Here is a 21,053-nt window from a genome sequence, read left to right on the forward strand (position 1 = left end):
GGCGAGGCTGCGCAGGCGCGAGCCTTGCTCGGGGGTGCTGAGGAGGAGGCTGGAAACTCTGCGGGTGACGTCAAGGCGCGGCAGCCATTACACGGAGCGAGGGAGCGCGAGAGGACGGGGAGGCGCTGCCGTGGTGACGGGAGGACGGGCTCCGGATTCGGCCGCTTGCCTTTTCCTTCGCCTCGGTTTGGCCGGCGGCTCTTCGCAGGAGGAAGCGGAGGAGGAGGAGGCGGAGAGGGGGGGACGGGGTTGGGCCGGGCCGGAGGGTGCCGGCGAGAAGGAGGAAGGGAGGGAAGGAGGAGGAGGAGGAAGAAGGGAAGAGCGGCAGCAGAATGGAGGAGAAGGTCTTCACGAAGGAGCTGGACCAGTGGGTGGAGCAGCTGAACGAGTGCAAGCAGCTCTCCGAGGGGCAAGTGAAGAGCCTCTGCGAGAAGGTGGGCAGCAGCAGCAGCATTGGGCCCTACTGGGAGGGAGGGAAGGAAGGAAGGAGGGGTGCGCGGGGCCTCTCCCCACGGCCTCCCTTCAGGCTCCCGGCAGCACAGCGCCCCCTGCCGCCCGGCTCCCCCCTCGCCACCGCTCCTCAGCCCTCCTCTGCCTCCTAAAATGGCGCCTTGCACTGAAAAGGGAAGCCGCCTTGTCTTCGGCGACGGGCCGGGCCCTGGCTGTGAGAGGAAATGGGAGCCTGGAGGGAGGAGGGCACCTTGGCAGGGAGGCCCAGGAAGGGGACAGAGCTGCCCAAAGCTTGTATTGTTTGCCCCGAAGGAGGAGAGATAGATAGATAGACAGACAGACATACAGTCGCCTTGTTAGGTATTAATGTGGAGAATATGGTGGCTTGACCCCGAGGCCGTGCTGTCTACATGGAAGAATTTGAAACGGAAATAATCACAATATAAGGATTCAGAAGGGCCAGGGAAATCATCACAGTAATAATGAGATTTTAGTATTTAATATTTTTATATTTGTAGTTTTGACAGCTGTATGTGCACACACGTTTATATATTCTTTAATATATTCATAAACATATATGTCCATGAACAATGCAGTAGTTGGGAATATGATGGCTGCAGCCTGAGGTAGTGTTGTCATGGTGGCTTAGTTGTGGGAATTCGGAAATAATGAAAATCATAGCAAAAATTATCCCTTTTTGATCACACACACACACATATAGAACCAACAAAAAAGCTATACAGTAAGCTCTTTGTTTACAAGCACACATGGAGATTGGTAGGTAATGGAAAAATGTGGTTTATGATTTGACAGTTACTATTAAAATAGGCCTAACTACTAATACTGTACCTCATACTGTACTAAACTCTATTAATAACAAAAGCTAATTAAGACAAATAGCAAAGGCAAGCTTAATGTAACACAGTTTTAATGTTTTAAGGCAGAGGTAAAGGTTTCCCCTTGACAGTAATTCTAATTGTGTCCAACTCTGGACAGTGGTGCTCATCTCCATTTCTAAGCTGAAGAGCCAGAGTTGTCCATAGATGCCTTCAAGGTCATGTGGCCAGCATCACTGCATGGGGCGCTGTTACCTTCCCACCTAAGTGGTACCACTTGATCTACTCACATTTTCATATTTTTGAACTGCTATGTTGGCAGAAGCTGGGGCTAACAGCGGGAGCTCATCCCCGCTCCCCGGATTCTAACCGCCAAGCTTTCAGTCAGCAAATTCAGCCGCTCAGAGGTTTAATTTTTTTACTGCTTTATACATTCAGAGTATTATTTCTTCCCTCTTTTGTGGGTTGCTTGAATTCTTGTTACTTGGGAGTCTGTTGTATACGCATAACACATTCTTGAACCACCTTTCCCAACATAGTTCCAGTAATAATACTTAACCTCTGTGCAGAACAACCATAGTTGCTGGCCCTGTTCTGTTAAAGGGAAGGCAGGCTTGCACTACAGTTACACATAATAGAGCACTAATTCACTGGAGGAGAGTGAAAGAATTACTGCTGAATTCACCTCAGAAAGTAATGTATTAAAAGGGATGATAATTTCTTTGTTTTTTCATGACATATTTTTGGGGAAGGGGACTGACCACCTTTTCTCACACCTAATATGCCAGGTTCTAAGGAACTCTTTACAGAGTTACAGCTTGAATCGTTTCCTGTGGTAGCATTAAAGATAATCAGGCTGGCATACTGTAAACTTCCATCAGAATTACCTTCTGCTTATATAGTCTTTAGCACAGTAGTGTCAGCTTTTAGCTTGAGAGCAGGTATTTGATGACACGAAATGTTGGGAAGGCTGTTATAAAGCTTAGGAAATGTCTAGAGAACTGGTCCATTTTTTTAAATGTGTGTGTAAAAGTTTGAAGAGTTGGCTGACTAATTAGCACTGTTATTAGTATACAGATTGTGGCTTTGGACATTTGTAATTAAGGTTAGTATTTTGTTATTCTGTTATGTCTGCATTGGTACCATAAGATGGGCCTGTCTAGGCTTGAAGGCAAGTGCACAATATTCTAGCATTATTCATACAATAATTAAGATGATATTCAAGGTGTACAAGTTCAATGAGGCAGATTTATTTCCTACAATTTGGCAAGATGGTAATGTCAGAGAGGGAAAATCTTACTTTACTAAGTGTGCTGCTTTAACTGACTGCATTTTGACTGATCTATTTTGTCCCTGCTCTCTCTGCTGCTGTTTGCTCTGCATGTTCTTTCTGTGCAGCAGAGTATCCAGAGAGCCTTATGTCTATGTGGCTTATATACAGGGCTGTGAAGTTAGTGACCCCTTCTTCTTAAATGGTAAATGTACATTAATTATAAACATCTAATTTCCTCTTCTAAATTGGTAGCATGAGGAATTTAATCAACATTACATGAATCATCAAGCTTCTTGGATTGAAAGAAAATAAAATTTATTTGATTACTATTTTGAAGGTGGAGTCAGAGTTGAAACATTCCTACTGATTTTGAGTCCACCAAAGTTGTTTCTGACGCCAGTGCCCATGTGTGTATTTTGGAACATGAATTTGTAGTTTATTTATTTATTTATTTCTGCTACTTATACCCCGCCCTTCTCACCCCCGAGGGGGGACTCAGGGCGGCTTACAAAAAGAAGGCACAATTCGATGCCTATATCCAAATACATACAAATATAAAAACAATTACAATCATTAAATAATTAACAGATTAAAAACATCAATATATAGCACCATAGCATAGTAATAAACAATCTCATGGTCAGTGTTTCGCATTCCAAGGTCCAACAGATTCTTCATTGTTTGCCCATCATTATGGTCTTTCTCTTTTTCTTTTAGCTGCCAGAGTTTCCGAAAGCCTGGTCCCACATCCAAGTTTTCAGCTTTCTCCTGAATGAGAGGAGGGAGGTTGCTGATCTGATCTCCCCGGGGAGTGAATTCCACAGGCGGGGGGCCACTGCTGAGAAGGCCCTGCTCCTCGTCCCCGCCAGTCTCACTTGTGATAAAGGCGGGGTCGAGAGCAGGGCCTCCCCAGAAGATCTTAGACTCCGAGGTGGGACGTATAGGGAGATACGTTCGGACAGATACACTGGGCCGGAACCGTATAGGGTTTTGTAGGTCAAAACCAGCACCTTGAATTGTGCTCGGAATTGGATTGGCAGCCAGTGGAGCTGGCATAACAGGGGGGTGGTATGCTCCCTGTATGCCGCTCCGGTAAGCAACCTGGCTGCCTCCCGCTGGACTAGTTGAAGTTTCCGAGCAGTCTTCAAAGGCAACCCCACGTAGAGTGCGTTGCAGTAATCCAAACGTGATGTGACAAGAGCGTGGACCACCGTGGCCAGATCCGACTTCCCAAGGTACGGGCGCAGCTGGCGCACAAGTTTTAATTGTGCGAAAGCTCTCCCGGCCACTGCTGAGACCTGGGGTTCCAGGCTCAGCGATGAGTCCAGGATCACTCCCAAGCTGCGAACCTGCGTCTTCAGGGGGAGTGTAACCCCGTCTAACACAGGCTGTAACCCTATACCCTGTTCGGCCTTACGATTGACCAGTAGGACCTCTGTCTTGTCTGGATTCATAATTCTTGTCTAGTTCATAATTCTAGCATGAGGGAGCTGGAGCTTTTTGGTTTTATTAAAAAGTTGACTATTAAGATGGCAGTGATAACCTTTACCTTTGCATTCCTGGAGTATTTAAATTGGATCTGGCATGAAAATATGTGTTAAATAAAAAGAGAAAAGTAAAAGAAATGTAATGTGTGACCTAAATTTATTCCTAAGTGGTGTGGCAACACATAATGTGGACTACATGGTTTTAATTGGTTAATTGTACATTCCTTTACTTCATTAACAACCTTTCCTGGTGCTGAGAATTGTATGAGGTGTGTCAGTAATGAGGAAGGTGTTTAAATTAGACACCATTATATAATTTATTTTCTAAATATAAAAGAATTGGTATCTGTTTTAGTGTTGTAGATAAGATTTCTGCCAAATGAAGAAATGGCTTGATAGTACATCTAGCTTTTGGTCCCCCTTGATATTTGGGATACTTTTTAATATTGATGTGAAAGAGAATTGGTTAGTGATTTTAAAAACATATTAAAATTGATGTTTACCATACTATCTTGTTGTTCAGGTGAAGATTCGTGGAATCATAGAGTTGGAAAATATCACAAGGGCCATCCAGTCTAACCCCCTTCCACATGGAATACATAAAGCATTTGTAACTGATGGCTACCCAATTTCTTTTTTAAAATCTTGTGGGAAGGAGCTTCCATCACATGTTGAAATAGAATATTCCAACGTTGAATAGCTCTTACCACCTGGAAGTTTAGGTGGACCCTATTTTCTTGCAGTGTAAGCAGTGCAGTGTAAGATAGTGTAAGCAGAAAACCAGCTTACTCTATCTTCAGTAAGATGTCTTTTGAAATATTTCAACAAGGCTATCATGTCACTTTCTGTGTCTTCTCCATGCTAAACATACCCAACTATTTTAAGCTGCTGCTCATAAGGCATGGTTTCCAGATCTTTTACCATTTTGGTTACCTTCCTCTGGGTATGTTCCAGCTTGTATTTATTGAATTTCTGCATTCAAAACTTCAGACACGAAGCCTTTCCAGTTTATTACAAATGTTTCATAAGTATAAAAAATAAGTTATTTGCTTGGTTTTCAAAATCAAATAGGAATGCTAATAGCAATATATTTCCACTTCATCAGAGTGCTCATGACCAGGGATCCAGCCAGCCTTCCAGTTTGTTCTTTTTCTCACCACACTCCCAATCATTTCTTCAGGCTAATAATATTTCATGGTCACTGACCATGCTTAGGCCTTGTTATGGTAGGTTGATTGTTTTTCCTGCACAGAGGGGAGAATGGACTGTTTTCAGAGTATACTTTCTTGTACTTCTGCAAAAACATGTTGCTTCCATAAGTATCCTGGCATCTGCTTTGTTTCATAGTGATTCTTACTTTGATTCCAGTCCTGCCAATGTTTACCACCTCGCCCTGTATTAGAAGGGATGATCAACAGAAAATGTTTATAGCCACAGCTCTTAGGAAATGTGGTTCCATTATGACAAATTGTAGAAAGAGGAAGTCATGCCATTAGGGCATCTGCTCAAGAAAAACAAGTTGGTTTGGAGGAGAGTGAGAGGAAAAGCTATATACAAAAAGAATGTTTAATACATTATTTTTATTGTGATAGATACTATAGAAATACCTTTCCTAGTATCAATAGATAAGAGTGTGCTTGAACATTTTTTATTCCTCAGAAAGAAGATAGAGGATCGTTTTCAATAAAAGCAGCATATATTGATCAGTCAAAGCAACAAATAACAGATGGGTGTAGGAGGAGTCACCTTTAGTATAAAGAAAAGTTAGACATCTAAGGCAAAGTACTTATGAGGTGAGTCTAGATAAGTAATAGGAGTGATTTGAGGTAATGAGATTAAAGTAACCTTTGAATCTGGTTTTCCTATTGTACCTTTATGGAAGTGATATAGTGCATTGAAACAAATCATGCGGATAAAGAACATATATAATCTATAGATTATTCCTACTACTTGCTGAGTTGCTAGTAGATGAAATTGTATTTTTCCACTAGCCATTCTTTCTTTTTTAATTTCCCTGTCAGCACTCTTCATATTTGCCTGGAGTACAAATTATTGCTTTCCTAATAGTGTTCTTTTATTTAGATATACAGATAACAAATATCTGAGCTTCTCTAGTAAAAATATTGGTTAGCACTATTTTAATCTTTAATTGATCTGTTTTTGTATGTGGTATGTTTGATTACATTGTTTTATATCATTGATTTATAGTAATTGTTTCACATTAATGAACTGGTATATTTATGCTCAGCTATTTATGTTTAGTATATGTCATTATGATTTTGTACAGAAATGCATGGGTTTAGCTTTTGCTCAGTTTTTTTTAAAAGATTCATTATCTTAATTTCCTATGTATTATATATTGGAACTGTGTAGAAGGCTAACTATACAAACAAAAAATCTCAGCCTCAGTATTTGAATATGACTGAGCGTGATAGCGATATCTAAAACTGAGCTATAACATACAAGTGTTTCAACCTTGAGGCTTGAGTGAGTTTTAAACAACACTTTCAACCATTCTACAGTCAGCCCTCCACAGTTGCAGATCTGATTAAAACGTTATCCCTAGGAATCTCTAGGGCCTCCAGAGTGACTTCATGGTAAAATTTGGCTGGAAGACACTCTAGCATGACTCTCAATTGGAAGTTGTCGATAGAGTCATACCAAAGAAACCAGAAATTCATAGTTCTCTCATCTTAAAAATAGCAAATTTATTATTTGCAGTTTTTCACTTTTCCAAGGTCCTGTGACCCTAAATCTAGTGATTGTGGAGGGATGACTATATTCATCTTTGCATGGTTTGATTGTAGGTATCTTAAAACGACATTTTAGACTTTTGATAAGAAGGCAAACACTTTATGTAACAAGTGATCTCAGTATGACAGAGAAAAATACATTTAATAGTAAACTCCCATGTAGCGTTGATTTATTTATAGTGCTTGTTACCAGTCTTCTATTACTGTTGAGATTCATTCCCGGTTGACCTTTAGCTATACAGAATAGTATGGCTCTTCTGTCAAATGTATGTGTATCCACAACAAATTGTTGATTAATTGGCTGTTTGTTTTTGTTTCTATGATGGTTTTTATGTTATGTTGGTTGCTAGTTTTGAGTTTGGCCTTGCTTTCTGTGCGTGTTTGCCTCCATGCAAACAAGAGCTCCTCAACAGATCAAAATTTCATTAGATTCTAACGTAGGTCTTCTTGGAAATTGAATTATACTATTCCAGGCTTCACATAATTTTTAAATAAAATTTTTAGATGTTATCATGAGCATTTGAAGTAACTTCATTTTGTGACTTCATTTTGAGACTTAAGTTGTAGCAATTTATTTTGGTTCTGACATTCTATACATAAAGCCAGTGGATCCGAGATCTTATGTGTAGTGTTATAAAATTGTACACTTTCCTTAAACAAGATGTGTTTTGTGGTTGAAAATTTGGCAAAAATACTGCATCATGGAGTTCAAATTTAAAATCATTAAGATGTAATCCTTTGAATTTAATTTAGACGTTTACATAGTACCTTTTAACTGAACGGATAATTACTCTTATCTAAGAACGTTTGATGTTTCCTAACTCCACTGTCAACGAGCATACTGTGTTTAAAATAGAGCGATGCATAACTAAATGTGGGATAAGATTGTCTCCTTCCATGTCCACAAGCAACAACAACAACAATTGAAAGATGTGACAGCATTTTTGGGCATATGTATTAATTACATCCATGGTAGAACTCATAACATCCAAGTTTAGATCCTTAACAAATAGCACACATTTTTGAGTATTGCCACATGCCATATCACTTGTAGACTTAGTAGAAGCCACATGGAGAAACATCCTTGGAGAGTTAAAGTGCAGTGAAGATAATACTGCCTTGCTGCCCTCACAACAGGAGCATACACAAAAGTATGCACTTGTGCTTTATTATTTTGCTGTTTGTGTGAATTCATCTCCTACTTTACACTGGTCAAGCTCAAATTCCCATAGCTGACAAGGACTGCTTTGCAGTCAGCAGACTGGCTGAAATGATCCATAAGTCATTTGTTAGTATGAGCTCTCACTTCAAGCCCTGACCTGGTATTTAAGATATAGTTGATATCTTTGTCTAGCTTCTCTGTAGTCAACAAATGTGCCCTGGGTCAGAATTACCGGTATGTAATTAAATAGCTATATTTACCTTATATGGTGTCTGCCAAATTTTTAATGAATTCTATGTTTTTGGGAAAAGATTGAGATTTGAAAAAAACTATATAGTAAAATTGAGAATATTTAATAATTATTTGGGGGCTGGACCTAGAGTGCTGCTTGTTACCATTTGGCATGTAACAGTAAATACTGAAACAAAATCACTGCCTTGCACATCACTTTACTGAAAAACCAAACAATTAAAACGTTTAGTATTGCTGTTTTAAAGCATAGCTGCAAATTTTAATAGAATGTGTTAAAGCTGGGGAAAGATCTTTGTATCAACTTGCAATTCTCTAGATGTTGCATGGTTAGTTCTAAGGCATGCAAATTACTGCTGTGGTTTCCATTCAGATATCGCCAGGTTTTCACATATTATTTTCAACATACATTCTACATCATGTTGTTGTAGAGAATTGTAAGTTTGCATCTCATACCCTGTGAGGTAGGACAAGCTGCATTATGTCCTTTGTCTACATTTTTCAGAGGTAGGATGGCAGAGCAAGCCCAAGGGAATCCAAGCTTATGGCTTTTGCATGTGGAGAAAGATAAGCCCCCTTTCAGAGCTTTCTTTATCTCTTCAGAATATAGGTCAGTGTGCTTGCTAAGCAATCCAGTCAGTGCATGAATGAGGTCAAGCTTTACACTAGGCATCAGACCTAAATTGATTACAGTTTCTGTTGTAGTGTATTTATTAAAGAATCAAAAACAGAGCAGAAATAGTTCCCTTTACAATAAAATTGACATAATATAGTATTTGTGGATTATACCTCACTTAACTCACTAAAGCAAGGTGTAAATGGCTGAAAGGATGAGTCCTTTGGGCACTGCAGCTTGCTCATGTTTTGTCTCTTGGTCAGCACCACAGAGAAAAAGTTTCAATCATTGTTTCTATATAAAGTAAGAAACTCTCACCAAAATAAAATCTATTTGGAATGTAGGAAGCTGCATTGTATTGGCAGATACATGTATTTATTTATTTATTTATTCATTCATTTACTATATTTATATACTGTCCCTCTCAGCCCGCAGGCGACTTGGGACGGTTTACAGTTGGTACCAAGACCATAAAATACAATTTCAATATAATAAAACAAATAATAAAACCACAACAGAATCAATAAAAACATGTATCATTATGGTCTCCTTGTTAAAAACATGGTCCAATGTAGATCTCAGTTGTTTTGTAGGCAGGATTATTTTCTAAACTTACTTGGAGATTCCTGGTATTTCTTTGTCTCCTCTCCAGATGCTAAGCAGGCTCATTGCTGCTTGGCTTTCAAAATCAGATGAGTGTTCACTGAACAACTGTACCACCCTGAGCACAATCCTATCACTACTCTGAGAAGAGCTTATCTCTTTGTCAGTTTTTGCAGGTGCCCAGTTAACATAAGACTGAATCAAGTGAGAAGATTAGAGGAAAGAAGTGTGAGAAGTGCAGAGATGTAGATTTTGGTGTGGTCTCCTTTGCCTTGTCTATGAGTATATTGCTTATACAAAAGTGTATTTGAGTAATAGGCTAGGGAGGACTAGGCTTCATCTCAATCCATTTCATTTGAAAAATGTCTAAAACTATTGTTCTATAATGGAAACAAGTTGATTCAGTGCCCCAGATAACTTTCCGAAAAGCTGTGAATTGGAATATCTCCTCCTATAGCTCATTAGGATTTCTGCCCCTGGTAGAATCCACTGCTCAGTGACTTTTAGTGGGTGAGTTAACAACTATGCTGTAGAAGTAGTGGTCAATCCAGAACCTTTTGGAGCTCTTCATACTATTGAAATCAATGCTGCATCACTGTACAAGAAATGACAAGTGTGGAAAGTTGGCATTTATGCTAACTGCATTATGATTGAGAATGTTCTCATTTGGCTGCAACAACAAGCCATAAGTTCTCACGAAAACAGGCTCTGTGTATTCTGTGGGTAATGACTTGTGTGTGGATTGTGATAACATTGCAGTTCTGTTTCATTTGAAAGCAGGAAATTGGCTTTATAAACTATCATTTGTTAACATGAAACCAGGTTTTGATATTCTAGTGGCTTGTGAAAATGGATAAAAATGTGAATGACAGCTTGTTACAAACCCTGAAGAGGGGCCTTTCCTTCTGTGGGAATGTAGAAGGAATGTACAAGCCCAAGAGTTGCTATAATCTGTTCTCATAATGCTGTAGTGGACAGAACCATATCTTGTACAGTGGTGCAGCATTAATTTTAACAGGTAGTTTTGGCTTACAGAATGCCAAAACTATTTTTCAAAACCATATCTGGACTGCTAGCTGTTTTTTCATGGTTTAGTTTTTGATGAGTTCGCATGACTTGCAGATGTTTCTGGGTCAGACAATTAACCCTTGGGACAATTCACAATTGCCTAATGTTGTTGCATTGCTTCTGAATGCAGTTAATAGGTCTGAGCATATGTAATTAGCATAATTAACCTCTTGTTTATTTCTTGCAATCCTTTTTTAGTGCCCCATTCAGTGCTTGTTACTTTTATACTTTGTTGAAGCTTATAAACAAAGGCTTTAGATTCCCATATGCATTTGTCTTCACCCGCATTATGTGTAGAAGAAGATCTGTGTTAGGGGGAGAAGAACCAAGAGCCATGGTCATTCTAATTGATATTAGTTACTGCTCCAATCTTCATGAGTGATTTTGTATCATGAGATACTGATGCCATAGATAGAACTGGTTTAGTTCCCTCTGAACATTAGGAAGAACTTCCTGACTGTGAGAGCCGTTCAGCAGTGGAACTCTCTGCCCCGGAGTGTGGTGGAGGCTCCTTCTTTGGAAGCTTTTAAGCAGAGGCTGGATGGCCATCTGTCAGGGGTGATTTGAATGCAATATTCCTGCTTCTTGGCAGGGGGTTGGACTGGATGGCCCATGAGGTCTCTTCCAACTCTTTGATTCTGTGATTCTATGAAATTGCCTCCCAAGCTTAGAAAGCTGTCTTTAGTCAAACATATTTAATATTCTATAGATAGGTGTGGATTTCCGATTTAGTTGATTATTCAGTGAAGTTGTCACTTGTGTCAAACACTTACTTGTTGCTTTTGTTCGACCCATTGTAATTATTAGTCTTCCTTGATATTTCTCTTTCAACCTTTTATGCATTTCATTGATTGCATTAATTTTTTTAAGGTGCTAGAAGGCAGATAGGTGTTTCATAGCCTAAACAGAATGTAGTAATTTTGTGATTGGAACCATTCATAATAGCATTGGGATTATCTCCTAGCATGGTTACCAGTGCCAATGGATAGTTGAATATTTCAGTATTCTGCCCTGACCTCTTTGGATGTGAAGGATAATATAAATATTTTACAACATTTTAAAAAATCAATACGTTCTCTCTTCCCTTGAACAGCGTTAAGTGGGACAAAAATACACAATGTTCCACATGGCAATTTTCTTTCTGGAGAATTAGTTGTGTTTCCTGTGCAACAGAGGAAGGGGAGAGTAGTACTCATTGTTTATCATGCTCAGTGCTTTTGGGCTTGTGTGTCCAGATATTTTTAGATTTGCCACTATATAAGTAATACTGACTTTAGTAATATTCAACCCAGTGCCTCATTTGTGGTGGCTGATACAAACATATACTAAACTTTACACATGGGGAAGATCAGTCTGAATATAATTTTGTGCAACAATCACATAGACTGTAGTGTTTCTAGGTAAGACTGAGAAAGACCCTTGTTTGAAGTCTATGAGAATTGGTTCCAGACTAGATGAATCATAATCTGATTAAGTATAGTTTCCAGTGTTGAGGTCTTTTGTTTGGGACTGGTTTCTGATTTAGTCCAGTGGAGCAGGGGGTAGGCATGTACTATAGCTTAGAGGGCCAATTTTTGCACCTTTGGATCCCACATGGGCTGCACTGGCATCATTTTCAGCCATAAGAAATAATATTTTCTGCCTATTTTGGGATGGGAATTGAAATAGCAGAGGGCAACATTGTGCCTCTATCAGAAGTTTTAGTTTAAAAGTATCTTTTGGAGTCCCACATACACAGAAACATGCACACCTACATATGTACATACATTAATAAAATTCAAGGGTCACACTATTTGAACTCTTGCAGTAGAGACTGCTCACCTGAATATATTATAGTATTGAATGCATTTATGAAATCTGCATCCTCAGATATGCTACAGATGCTGCATGCCTTTCAGAAATAGATGAACCATGGTTAATGGTAAATTCATTATCATTTTCAAATGTTTTAATTATTTAGAAATAGGTATATTCATTAGTTTAATAATTTTCACTGTAAAAATCTTAATGTAACTGTGAGAAATACGATGGGTTCTTGGTATCCATTGGTGCTTGGTTCCAGGAATTCTTATTGATAACAAAATCCATAGATGCCCAAGTCCTATTATATACAATGGCATATAAAATTGTGTCCCTTATAAAATGGCCAAATGAAGTTTTCCTTTTTGGAATTTTTAAAAATATGTTATAGTTGTGGATGGTTGACTCCATGGATATGGAGGATTGTATGTGAAGCAAACATTAATTTGTAAAGTTATTAATGTAATAGTTTTGTGTGTAATATAATGAGGGCAAGTGTGACTATCTAAAGCAGTGGAGCCTTGCCTCATTTTAAAAATTATTTTATTTTATTTCAGTTGATACATCCCGTCAATAAATAAACTTTACCCATACAAGACTTATCTCAGTATACATTATTCCAAAAGTAAATGTTCCTTACAGGACACTTTATGCATTCCTTAGATGTTTATCACCCCCCCCCCCCCCCCATTCACCCCAACTTCTTGGAACAGCAATTCTAAATGAGTTTGACCGTGTGGAAAGCCTGGTTCAATATGTTATATCTGTCGTCTCCATCCGGCCTTGCCTCATGAGGCCCTCTGGAATTTGTTCAATTGAACATTCAGGGAGCCATAACCAGCCTAATCAATGGTGTTGTAATGTGACAAACCTGGAATGTTGTATGATGTCTGCACCTGATCTAGATACTTGTTTCCTCTCCAGAAGATGCTCATTATAGGACATTGGGGATATAACTACATTAAATTGTATTCTGGAATATATAAATTAGCTAATTAGTGGTTGTATGACAAATTATCATCATGTCAAAACGATGTTTTGCTAAAGTTATGGCTAAAATAGTCAGTGTAACTACAGTTGTATGTCATTCTCCTCTTCCCTCAAGGAACCTAGTATGGTGTATATGAGTCAGCCTTCTCTCCTGACACAGTGACTCTGTCAAATAGCTTAGGCTGAGTGACAGTGATCAATTCATTGTCACTCAGTATGCTTCTGTTTCTGAGTTGGTTTAGAACTCTCTTTTTGGAATTTCTTTTACCCCTCCCCCTCAGGATTTTTTTCCTGACATGGATGAGAGATTCTCACTGGAATTCATTTTATGACATTGTTGAAAGTTTAAGAATTCATAGCGAATGGTATTCACTTGAATTGAGTTCAGGTTACGTCTAAATATTTACAGTGTGGAGAGAGTGTTAGAACTGGAAAATGTTGTTGTTACGGTTCAAAAGTTTTCTTGCCACTGTATGTTTAGTATTTCAAATGAATTTTGAGGAAAAGATGCACAAGTACCCTTTTTTTTAAAGAATGGATGTTAATGCTATGGAAAAATAGTTTTTCATCTAAAGTCAAGATTTTTTTTTTCTTTCGCAGGCTAAAGAAATCTTAACAAAAGAGTCCAATGTACAAGAAGTACGATGTCCAGTAACAGTTTGTGGAGATGTCCATGGACAATTTCATGATCTCATGGAACTTTTCAGAATTGGGGGCAAATCACCAGATACAAATTACTTATTTATGGGGGACTATGTTGACAGGGGATATTACTCTGTGGAAACTGTAACACTTCTGGTAGCTCTCAAGGTAATAATAAAATATTTTGGGGTATTACATGCATTCAGATGTTTGTATATCAGAATTACTGCAAAATATGATCGTAATGAACGTAACAATAGTTTAGTGTCCTGTTTGAAGACCCGAATTTAGGGCAGTTGGAGAATCTACACTAATACAGAAACCACAAAAATGTTCAATTTAACTGTATAATCCAAAAAGACATCAGGATAGTAAAGTACAAGAGTTAAAATCCTTAGATCCTAAACATCTGTCAGTGTTTAACTCTGGAATTTCTCCTGTAATTTTTTATAGATGTGTCATATGAACAATTAAACATGTATATGAGGTTCTGGAGTGGTCTGAGTCTTAGTTAAGCTTTTCAGAGCCATAACCCCTACAAAATGTTAGTATGTGTATGATTATGCAGAAGAAAGGCTGGGATATGTTAATGGAAGGGATAGTAGGTGTCAGTGAACATTATTGTTATATAGTACATACTTGGTCAAGTTACACCGGGTGTCTTATTTTGCAGGTCCGTTATCGTGAACGCATCACTATCCTTCGAGGGAACCATGAAAGCAGACAAATAACACAAGTTTATGGCTTCTATGATGAGTGCTTAAGGAAATACGGAAACGCTAACGTATGGAAATATTTCACAGACCTTTTTGACTATCTTCCTCTCACTGCCTTGGTGGATGGGCAGGTATGCTGAAAATAATGACTTCTCTGCCAGCAATTGATGTTCTGATGTTACATTGTCAATTCTTACACTCACAAAAACTTCCTATAATTTTCAATAAAATGTATACAACCAACTATACTAGTATTTTATGTGAATTTATAACATGCTATTCTAAAAGTTGCACTGTCTTGCAGATTTTCTGTCTACATGGTGGCCTCTCTCCATCTATAGATACACTGGATCATATCAGAGCACTTGATCGCCTACAAGAAGTTCCACATGAGGTAACGTAACATGTTTGTGTTTACTTTTTGTGTTGGGCTTCTGTATATGTATTTACTTCATTTTTATCCCACCTTTCTTCCAGCATAGGGACCCAAGGTAGCTAAGATGAATGTTGCTTCCTTCTATTGGTATTCGCTTTAGAGAGAGAAGTTCAGATTCCTGTCCACAGAGCAATAGCTCAGATTGATAACTTTTACCTAGCTTTTAGTACTATGTACTTCTGATGAAGAGGAAGTACCAGCCATTTCTCTCCACACTACCTCACCCAGTCCTAGACAACTGATTGCCTTTGAAGAGAGGAAAAAGGAATATGTTAGTGTCTGACCATTTGCACAGAAAAGTCTGTTCATTGCTGAATTAAGGTGTTGATTTGAAGAATGGATCTAGAATTGGGAAGAAAACAATGCCTGAAAGGCAGGGAGGCCGTGTCCTTAAGGTGGTTGGAAGGCATAACTCCTTGTAAATGTGTTGCAGAAATGTCTGAAGGGTTGTGGATCGTGTACTCTTAACACAAAGTGTATAGGGGTGCTGGTTTTCTAATTTTTATCAATAGTATTGGACAGGAGCATGTTCATTTTTTTTCTGAGGCTAGTGCATGTAGTGTAGGAAGGGGGGCGGTTAAGAAAAGGGTAAGATGAAAATTGGTCCAAACCCCGTTCAGTATTTCCTTTTGAAAGTAGCTCTCCTCAAGGCTAAATAGTAATGCTGATTTTTTTCCTAGGGTCCAATGTGCGATTTGCTGTGGTCAGACCCTGATGATCGTGGTGGTTGGGGCATTTCACCTCGAGGAGCTGGTTACACTTTTGGGCAAGATATTTCAGAAACTTTCAACCATGCTAATGGCCTTACCTTGGTTTCAAGAGCTCATCAGCTGGTAATGGAGGTATGTGTGTTATGGCATTGCCTGGAAATTGGTCCTTTTCTGAAGCAAAAATGTCTATACACCCTTTAGTAAGCTTTAAGTATTATTTAAGTGTTACGACTTACTTTGTTCCCAGTCCCACAAGACAAGATAAATTATGTTTTTGAGAAATCAGAAATGAGGTAACTAACTCAAAAGAAATATTCTCCCTATCTCACTGTGTGGATGTCTTCAGTTCCTCCCACTATATAATATTGTGGAAAGGATGCCACAATTCAGATGTCTGGTGTTTAAAATACCCCATTAATAAATAAATCATCATACACTTTTTCTTGTTTTTAATTTGCAGTAGTTTTATTGAGCAGTACTTTTCCATTTCAGTCCCAGGAATATGAAGATGTGAAGGGCCACAAAAAGCTTTAGGGACTATATTTCCCCTACTCTTATAGTAAGTAACCTTTTCTAACATGTTTGTGTTCTTTTTTCCTAGGGATACAATTGGTGTCATGATCGGAATGTAGTAACAATTTTCAGTGCTCCAAATTACTGTTATCGTTGTGGTAACCAAGCTGCAATCATGGAACTGGATGATACTCTGAAATACTCATTGTAAGTGTTTTTAAACTCAGATTAGAATGCTTTTCACAAAAATAACTGTTTTGTGACATTGCCAAAGTTGCCCAATTTGTTCTGATCAGATATTTCAACAGGAATGTTTACAGAATATCACTTGCTTGCCTTTGAAATAAAAAGTATGCTTGAGGGGGGTTTTGTCACTTAAAAGATTAAGGCTGCAGTTCTGTGTAAAAATTAAGTGTAGCTGTTCTCTCCAGCGTGGGAGATGGAGAAGGGTTGCAATTCCCATCACAACAGCCAGCAGAGTCAGCAGCAATTTTGGAAGTTGTAATATATCCAGATGACTATATGCTCTTTTGAGAAGCACTATAGAATTTATTACAGTAGGATGGTCATAGTCTTGCATGTCGATTGCACTCAGATGAGGCCTTTTTTTGGCTAATGAAGTTCCCCGAAATTTACCAATTTTAATTTCCTGTTGTTTTTAAAGTGCCAGGAGGTATGGCAAAAATGCCCCTTGCACCCCTACAGGGCACACCTGAGTACTTTGAGATAAAACAATTGACCCCTTTGGCTATAAAATGGGCACTGGAGGATACACTTTGTACACCCCTATCTAAAAACAAGAGTTTGAACAAATGTTATACAAGGTAGTACTGATAGAAACTGAATACACTGAAAAAGTAACCCCTAGATCTAGATCAGAAGAGTAAAGTGTATGAAAGAGCCACTATCTCTTGATAACAAGATTGTTGCAGACCAGAGGAAATCTTGATTAAACATGTACTGTGTCTTCCAGTTTGCAGTTTGATCCTGCGCCACGCAGAGGTGAACCACATGTCACTCGTCGTACTCCAGACTATTTCCTGTAATGAGATTTTACACTTGTACAGTATTGCCATGAACCATAAGTTGACCTAAAGGATATGAGAAGAGCAACAGTAACTCCAGAATGTCAGAAAACATTTAACATTGAAACCTGTTTTCACATGGACCAAAAGATGTGCCATATTGAAATACAAAGCCTCTTGTCTGTCAGCGACTGTGACCACTTTAGAATGAACCAGTTCATTGCATGCTGAAGCAACATTGTTGGTCAATAAACCAGTTTCTGGCATAGCTCTACTTGTAGTTACTTTTGCTTTCTCTGAGAGATTGCAAACATTCAGATGTAGACATTTAACACCTCGTGAATACAATTAACTTTCCATTTAGCTGTAGCTTTCCAGCATGACTGTAGATAAGAATAGCTAACTATCATTGAAGCTTAATGAACATTTTAAATAAGTACCAAGACCGACTTTTCTTATTTGTGTTCCGAAACTGTTTTTTTAAGGGAAAACTGTTTAATTTAATTGTATGATTGTTTTGTCTGAACTGTTCCACCTGCATTCTTCTGTCACACTTTCCCTCTACACAATGCCTCATGTATTTGTCCATCATAGTGAGTTATTTTGAAAAGAGCCTTTTTTTCTGTAAGACGTTGCTGCAGAAGAGTGTTGCAGCATTTTTTCATAATAAACTTGTGAACTAAAAGGGTTGAAGTTTGTTGACTTTTACATGTATTTCATTCACATACCATTTTCAATTACAATTGTCTTTTATGTCTCTTTCAGTCTATAAGGAATCCAACTTGAGCCACATGACAGTATTTTAAGAGCTGTTTGGAGCGATTGAGGTTTTTTTTATAAACATAAGTTTTTTATAAACATAAGTGCATGTGAAGAACTCTTGAGAAATACAGTTTTAAGACTCCGTATGATTAAAATATAACATTGACAACCATTTGCCTATTAGTATTTTCCCACTAATTATATCATTAGGATGGTAATTTTGAGAAAAGGGCAATCTTATATTTCATTGCTGTCACTTCAAATTGGATACATACATTATATTTCAACCTTGTTTCAACAAATTACTTTTAAAGAGTGCTTTACTATTCAGATTATTTGAAATTGCATTAAGGTTCATAATTCAGTCTCTTATCACATTATAGCAACTCTTATTTAATAGGAAAAGGATTCGTCCCCAGTTGCTCAACATAACATTTTCTCATTGTCATGTTTAAATATTGGAAGTGAAGAGGAAGCCATGAAACAAGTATGTAAGACCCCAAATGCTGTGTTGCCAGTACATTAAACATATTTGTGGAACTTACCTAGTCACCACACATGCTGTTCCACGTAGTAAATTTCCATGCAGCACTAGTTTCTAAGGAAAAATGTCTCAGATATATAATAGAAATTTACTTCTGGCTCATAGTTGCTAATTAGTTGTTGAGAAAGATGAATTTGAAAGCATTATGAGGGACTGTAGCCATCCCCATATTGCACTCCCCCCCCCCCAATTGGGTTTTTCTGGTACTCTAGTGATTGCTGAGCAAATCATACTGTGTTTTAGGCAAAGCAGTGTCTTTGTTTAATATGTTAAAGAGCAAAGCTGAATGTGTGACTTTTCTCTAATTTTAGAATTTATGCAACTATCACTTTTTTCTGGTAAGGATATGTTTATGTACCTTCAGGTTGTTTCTGTAACCCAATGGGTTTCTATGGTTATGTGGCGATTTGATCCCTGTTCTCCAGAATCTGTTACACTTCAGTGCTCAAACTCCTGCACCGTACTGACTCTCACGCAGGGTATACATGAGTATATTAAGGATCTGTTTAAACAAAGCCAAGGCAAAAACAAATTAGACTGGAAACAGATTGGATATTTTATGTCATATTACTATTGTGCATGAAGTCACAGGGCTTACATAAGGTGTGTGTTTTTTAAGAGCTGAAGAGTACCCAACTGGTTAGATTTGGTTAAATGGTTAAATTTATTCCCTAAGAAAAATCTGGATGCTGTCATATTTGAAATGTTAAGAGACTTGAGAGGCTGACCTGAATTTGCAAGGATCAGCACCAGCTTCTCTTACATTTTGCATTTCATCAGCCATCAGCTAGAGGTGCCCCAGTGTATTCAAGTTTGATCTTTTTCCTACACAATAACAATTACAGTGTAGTCCAAAACTAAAGTAAGGGGATCCAAAAATATTTCAGGTATATTTTAATAAAATTGTCTTCATTTGGTTTGTATACATACAGCTATATTTTAGGGAGGACTATCTGATGAAATGTACTGTTATTTGCAAGGAGTGGCAAAATTTAATTAACAAAATTTAAGCATATCTCTGAATTCATACAGCCCTCCACTCATCCATCCCTTGTCATGACATGCCTTTAGATCAGGGGTCCTCAAACTTTTTAAACAGAGGGCCAGGTCACAGTCCCTCAAACCGTTGGGGGGCCAGATTATATTTTGAAAAAAAACCAATGAATTCCTAAAAACACTGCACATATCTTATTTGTAGTGCAAAAAATACTTAACAACAATACAATAATTAAAATAAAGAACAAATTTTAATAAATGTACTCTTATTAGTATTCCAATGGGAAGTGTGGGCCTGCTTTTGGCTGATGAGATAGGATTGTTGTCGTGTGCTTTCAAGTCATTTCAGACTTAGGTTGACCCTGAGCGAGGGCCGGGTAAATGACCTTGGAGGGCCGGATTCGGCCCTCGGGCCTTAGTTTAAGGACCCCTGCTTTAGATCCTTGAATGCTGCTACTTGGGTGTCCATGGAGTTGAGGGTTAGGCAGGAAGCACAGTGGCATGGCCTGAACTGAGTAGGTGAGCTATTGCTCCCCCCAAAGGGAGTGGGTGGGTTGCATGGCTTTAAGGTTTTGAAACTTGCACTGCACACAGGACCTCTTTGTGTGATGACCACGCGGCGAACTACAGTTATAGGTAAGCAAACCTTTCCCTTTTACTGTGCAAATAATGGCCATGAGAAAACCTGCACAGCTTCAGGACCGTGGATGGGGGACCTGAAGGTCTTTCCCTTCCTATGGCTACTCCTGGCAAAAAGAGTGCCATTGAAGCTGCTACTTGCACTTCAAAGGGAACATCACTTAAATACTAATAGCATGTTCAGAGAAGGGATTTTTCTGTCATGTCTGTGAGAGAAAAAGAATAACCCCTCCCTCCCCCTCCCCGTCTGGAAGATGTTTCGCATTTGAGAGCTGTGTAAGGAAAACAGGATATTAATAGGATTCTTTTTCTATAGATGAGTTTTTTTTCCTCTGATAGTTAACTATCCAGATCAAAAAAATAGATTTTAAGGGTTCAGATTTGGCAATCAGTTGTGTTTTACTGCTGAGAGGTATTCAAATCGAGAGAGATAAATCAAAAGATCATAAATGTAAGAGTTTTAATTAGTAGTCATTTGAATTTTACCGAGATGATCCTCCCTGGGTGAAATTACAGTAATATGGCCTAATAAGAAAGCAAACACAATACTAATAGAATGGTATCAGGTGCCAGTTGGATCCAGGCAATATGAAAAGGCTGTACAATAGCTTTAGCTGCATGGACTTTATGTGCCTATTCTGTTGGGCATAATAAATGTCTATGTGGAGTCAGGCCGAAGGCCTCTTAATCCAACGGTGAAAGACTTCACATGATAACACACCTTCGCCTGCATTTCCCCTACCATCTGATAAATTGAGGCATTCCGTTTCCATACTGGGAGTG

At 38.5% G+C, this 21,053-nt stretch overlaps 1 protein-coding gene across 3 annotated transcripts in view; it reads left to right on the forward strand.

Moving 5' to 3' along the window:
- The window catches only part of PPP2CA (protein phosphatase 2 catalytic subunit alpha), a 66,327-nt gene extending 48,313 nt beyond the window's left edge, over positions 1-18,014 (forward strand). Inside the window, exons 1-8 of one of the 3 annotated variants that reach the window (XM_060765279.2) lie at positions 346-434; positions 5,706-5,839; positions 13,888-14,097; positions 14,603-14,776; positions 14,950-15,039; positions 15,762-15,923; positions 16,393-16,511; positions 17,278-18,014. In XM_060765279.2, the coding sequence (XP_060621262.1) occupies positions 13,981-14,097; positions 14,603-14,776; positions 14,950-15,039; positions 15,762-15,923; positions 16,393-16,511; positions 17,278-17,350 (735 nt within the window). In that variant the 5' untranslated portion in view covers positions 346-434; positions 5,706-5,839; positions 13,888-13,980 and the 3' untranslated portion in view covers positions 17,351-18,014. Of the gene's footprint in view, positions 1-226; positions 435-5,705; positions 5,840-13,887; positions 14,098-14,602; positions 14,777-14,949; positions 15,040-15,761; positions 15,924-16,392; positions 16,512-17,277 lie in introns of those variants that run through there. The other 2 variants (XM_060765277.2, XM_060765280.2) reach the window with 2 other exon arrangements.
- Positions 18,015-21,053: the final 3,039 nt, after the last annotated feature.

Source organism: Anolis sagrei, chromosome 2 (assembly GCF_037176765.1).
Source record: "Anolis sagrei isolate rAnoSag1 chromosome 2, rAnoSag1.mat, whole genome shotgun sequence".
Classification (NCBI taxonomy): domain Eukaryota; kingdom Metazoa; phylum Chordata; class Lepidosauria; order Squamata; family Dactyloidae; genus Anolis; species Anolis sagrei.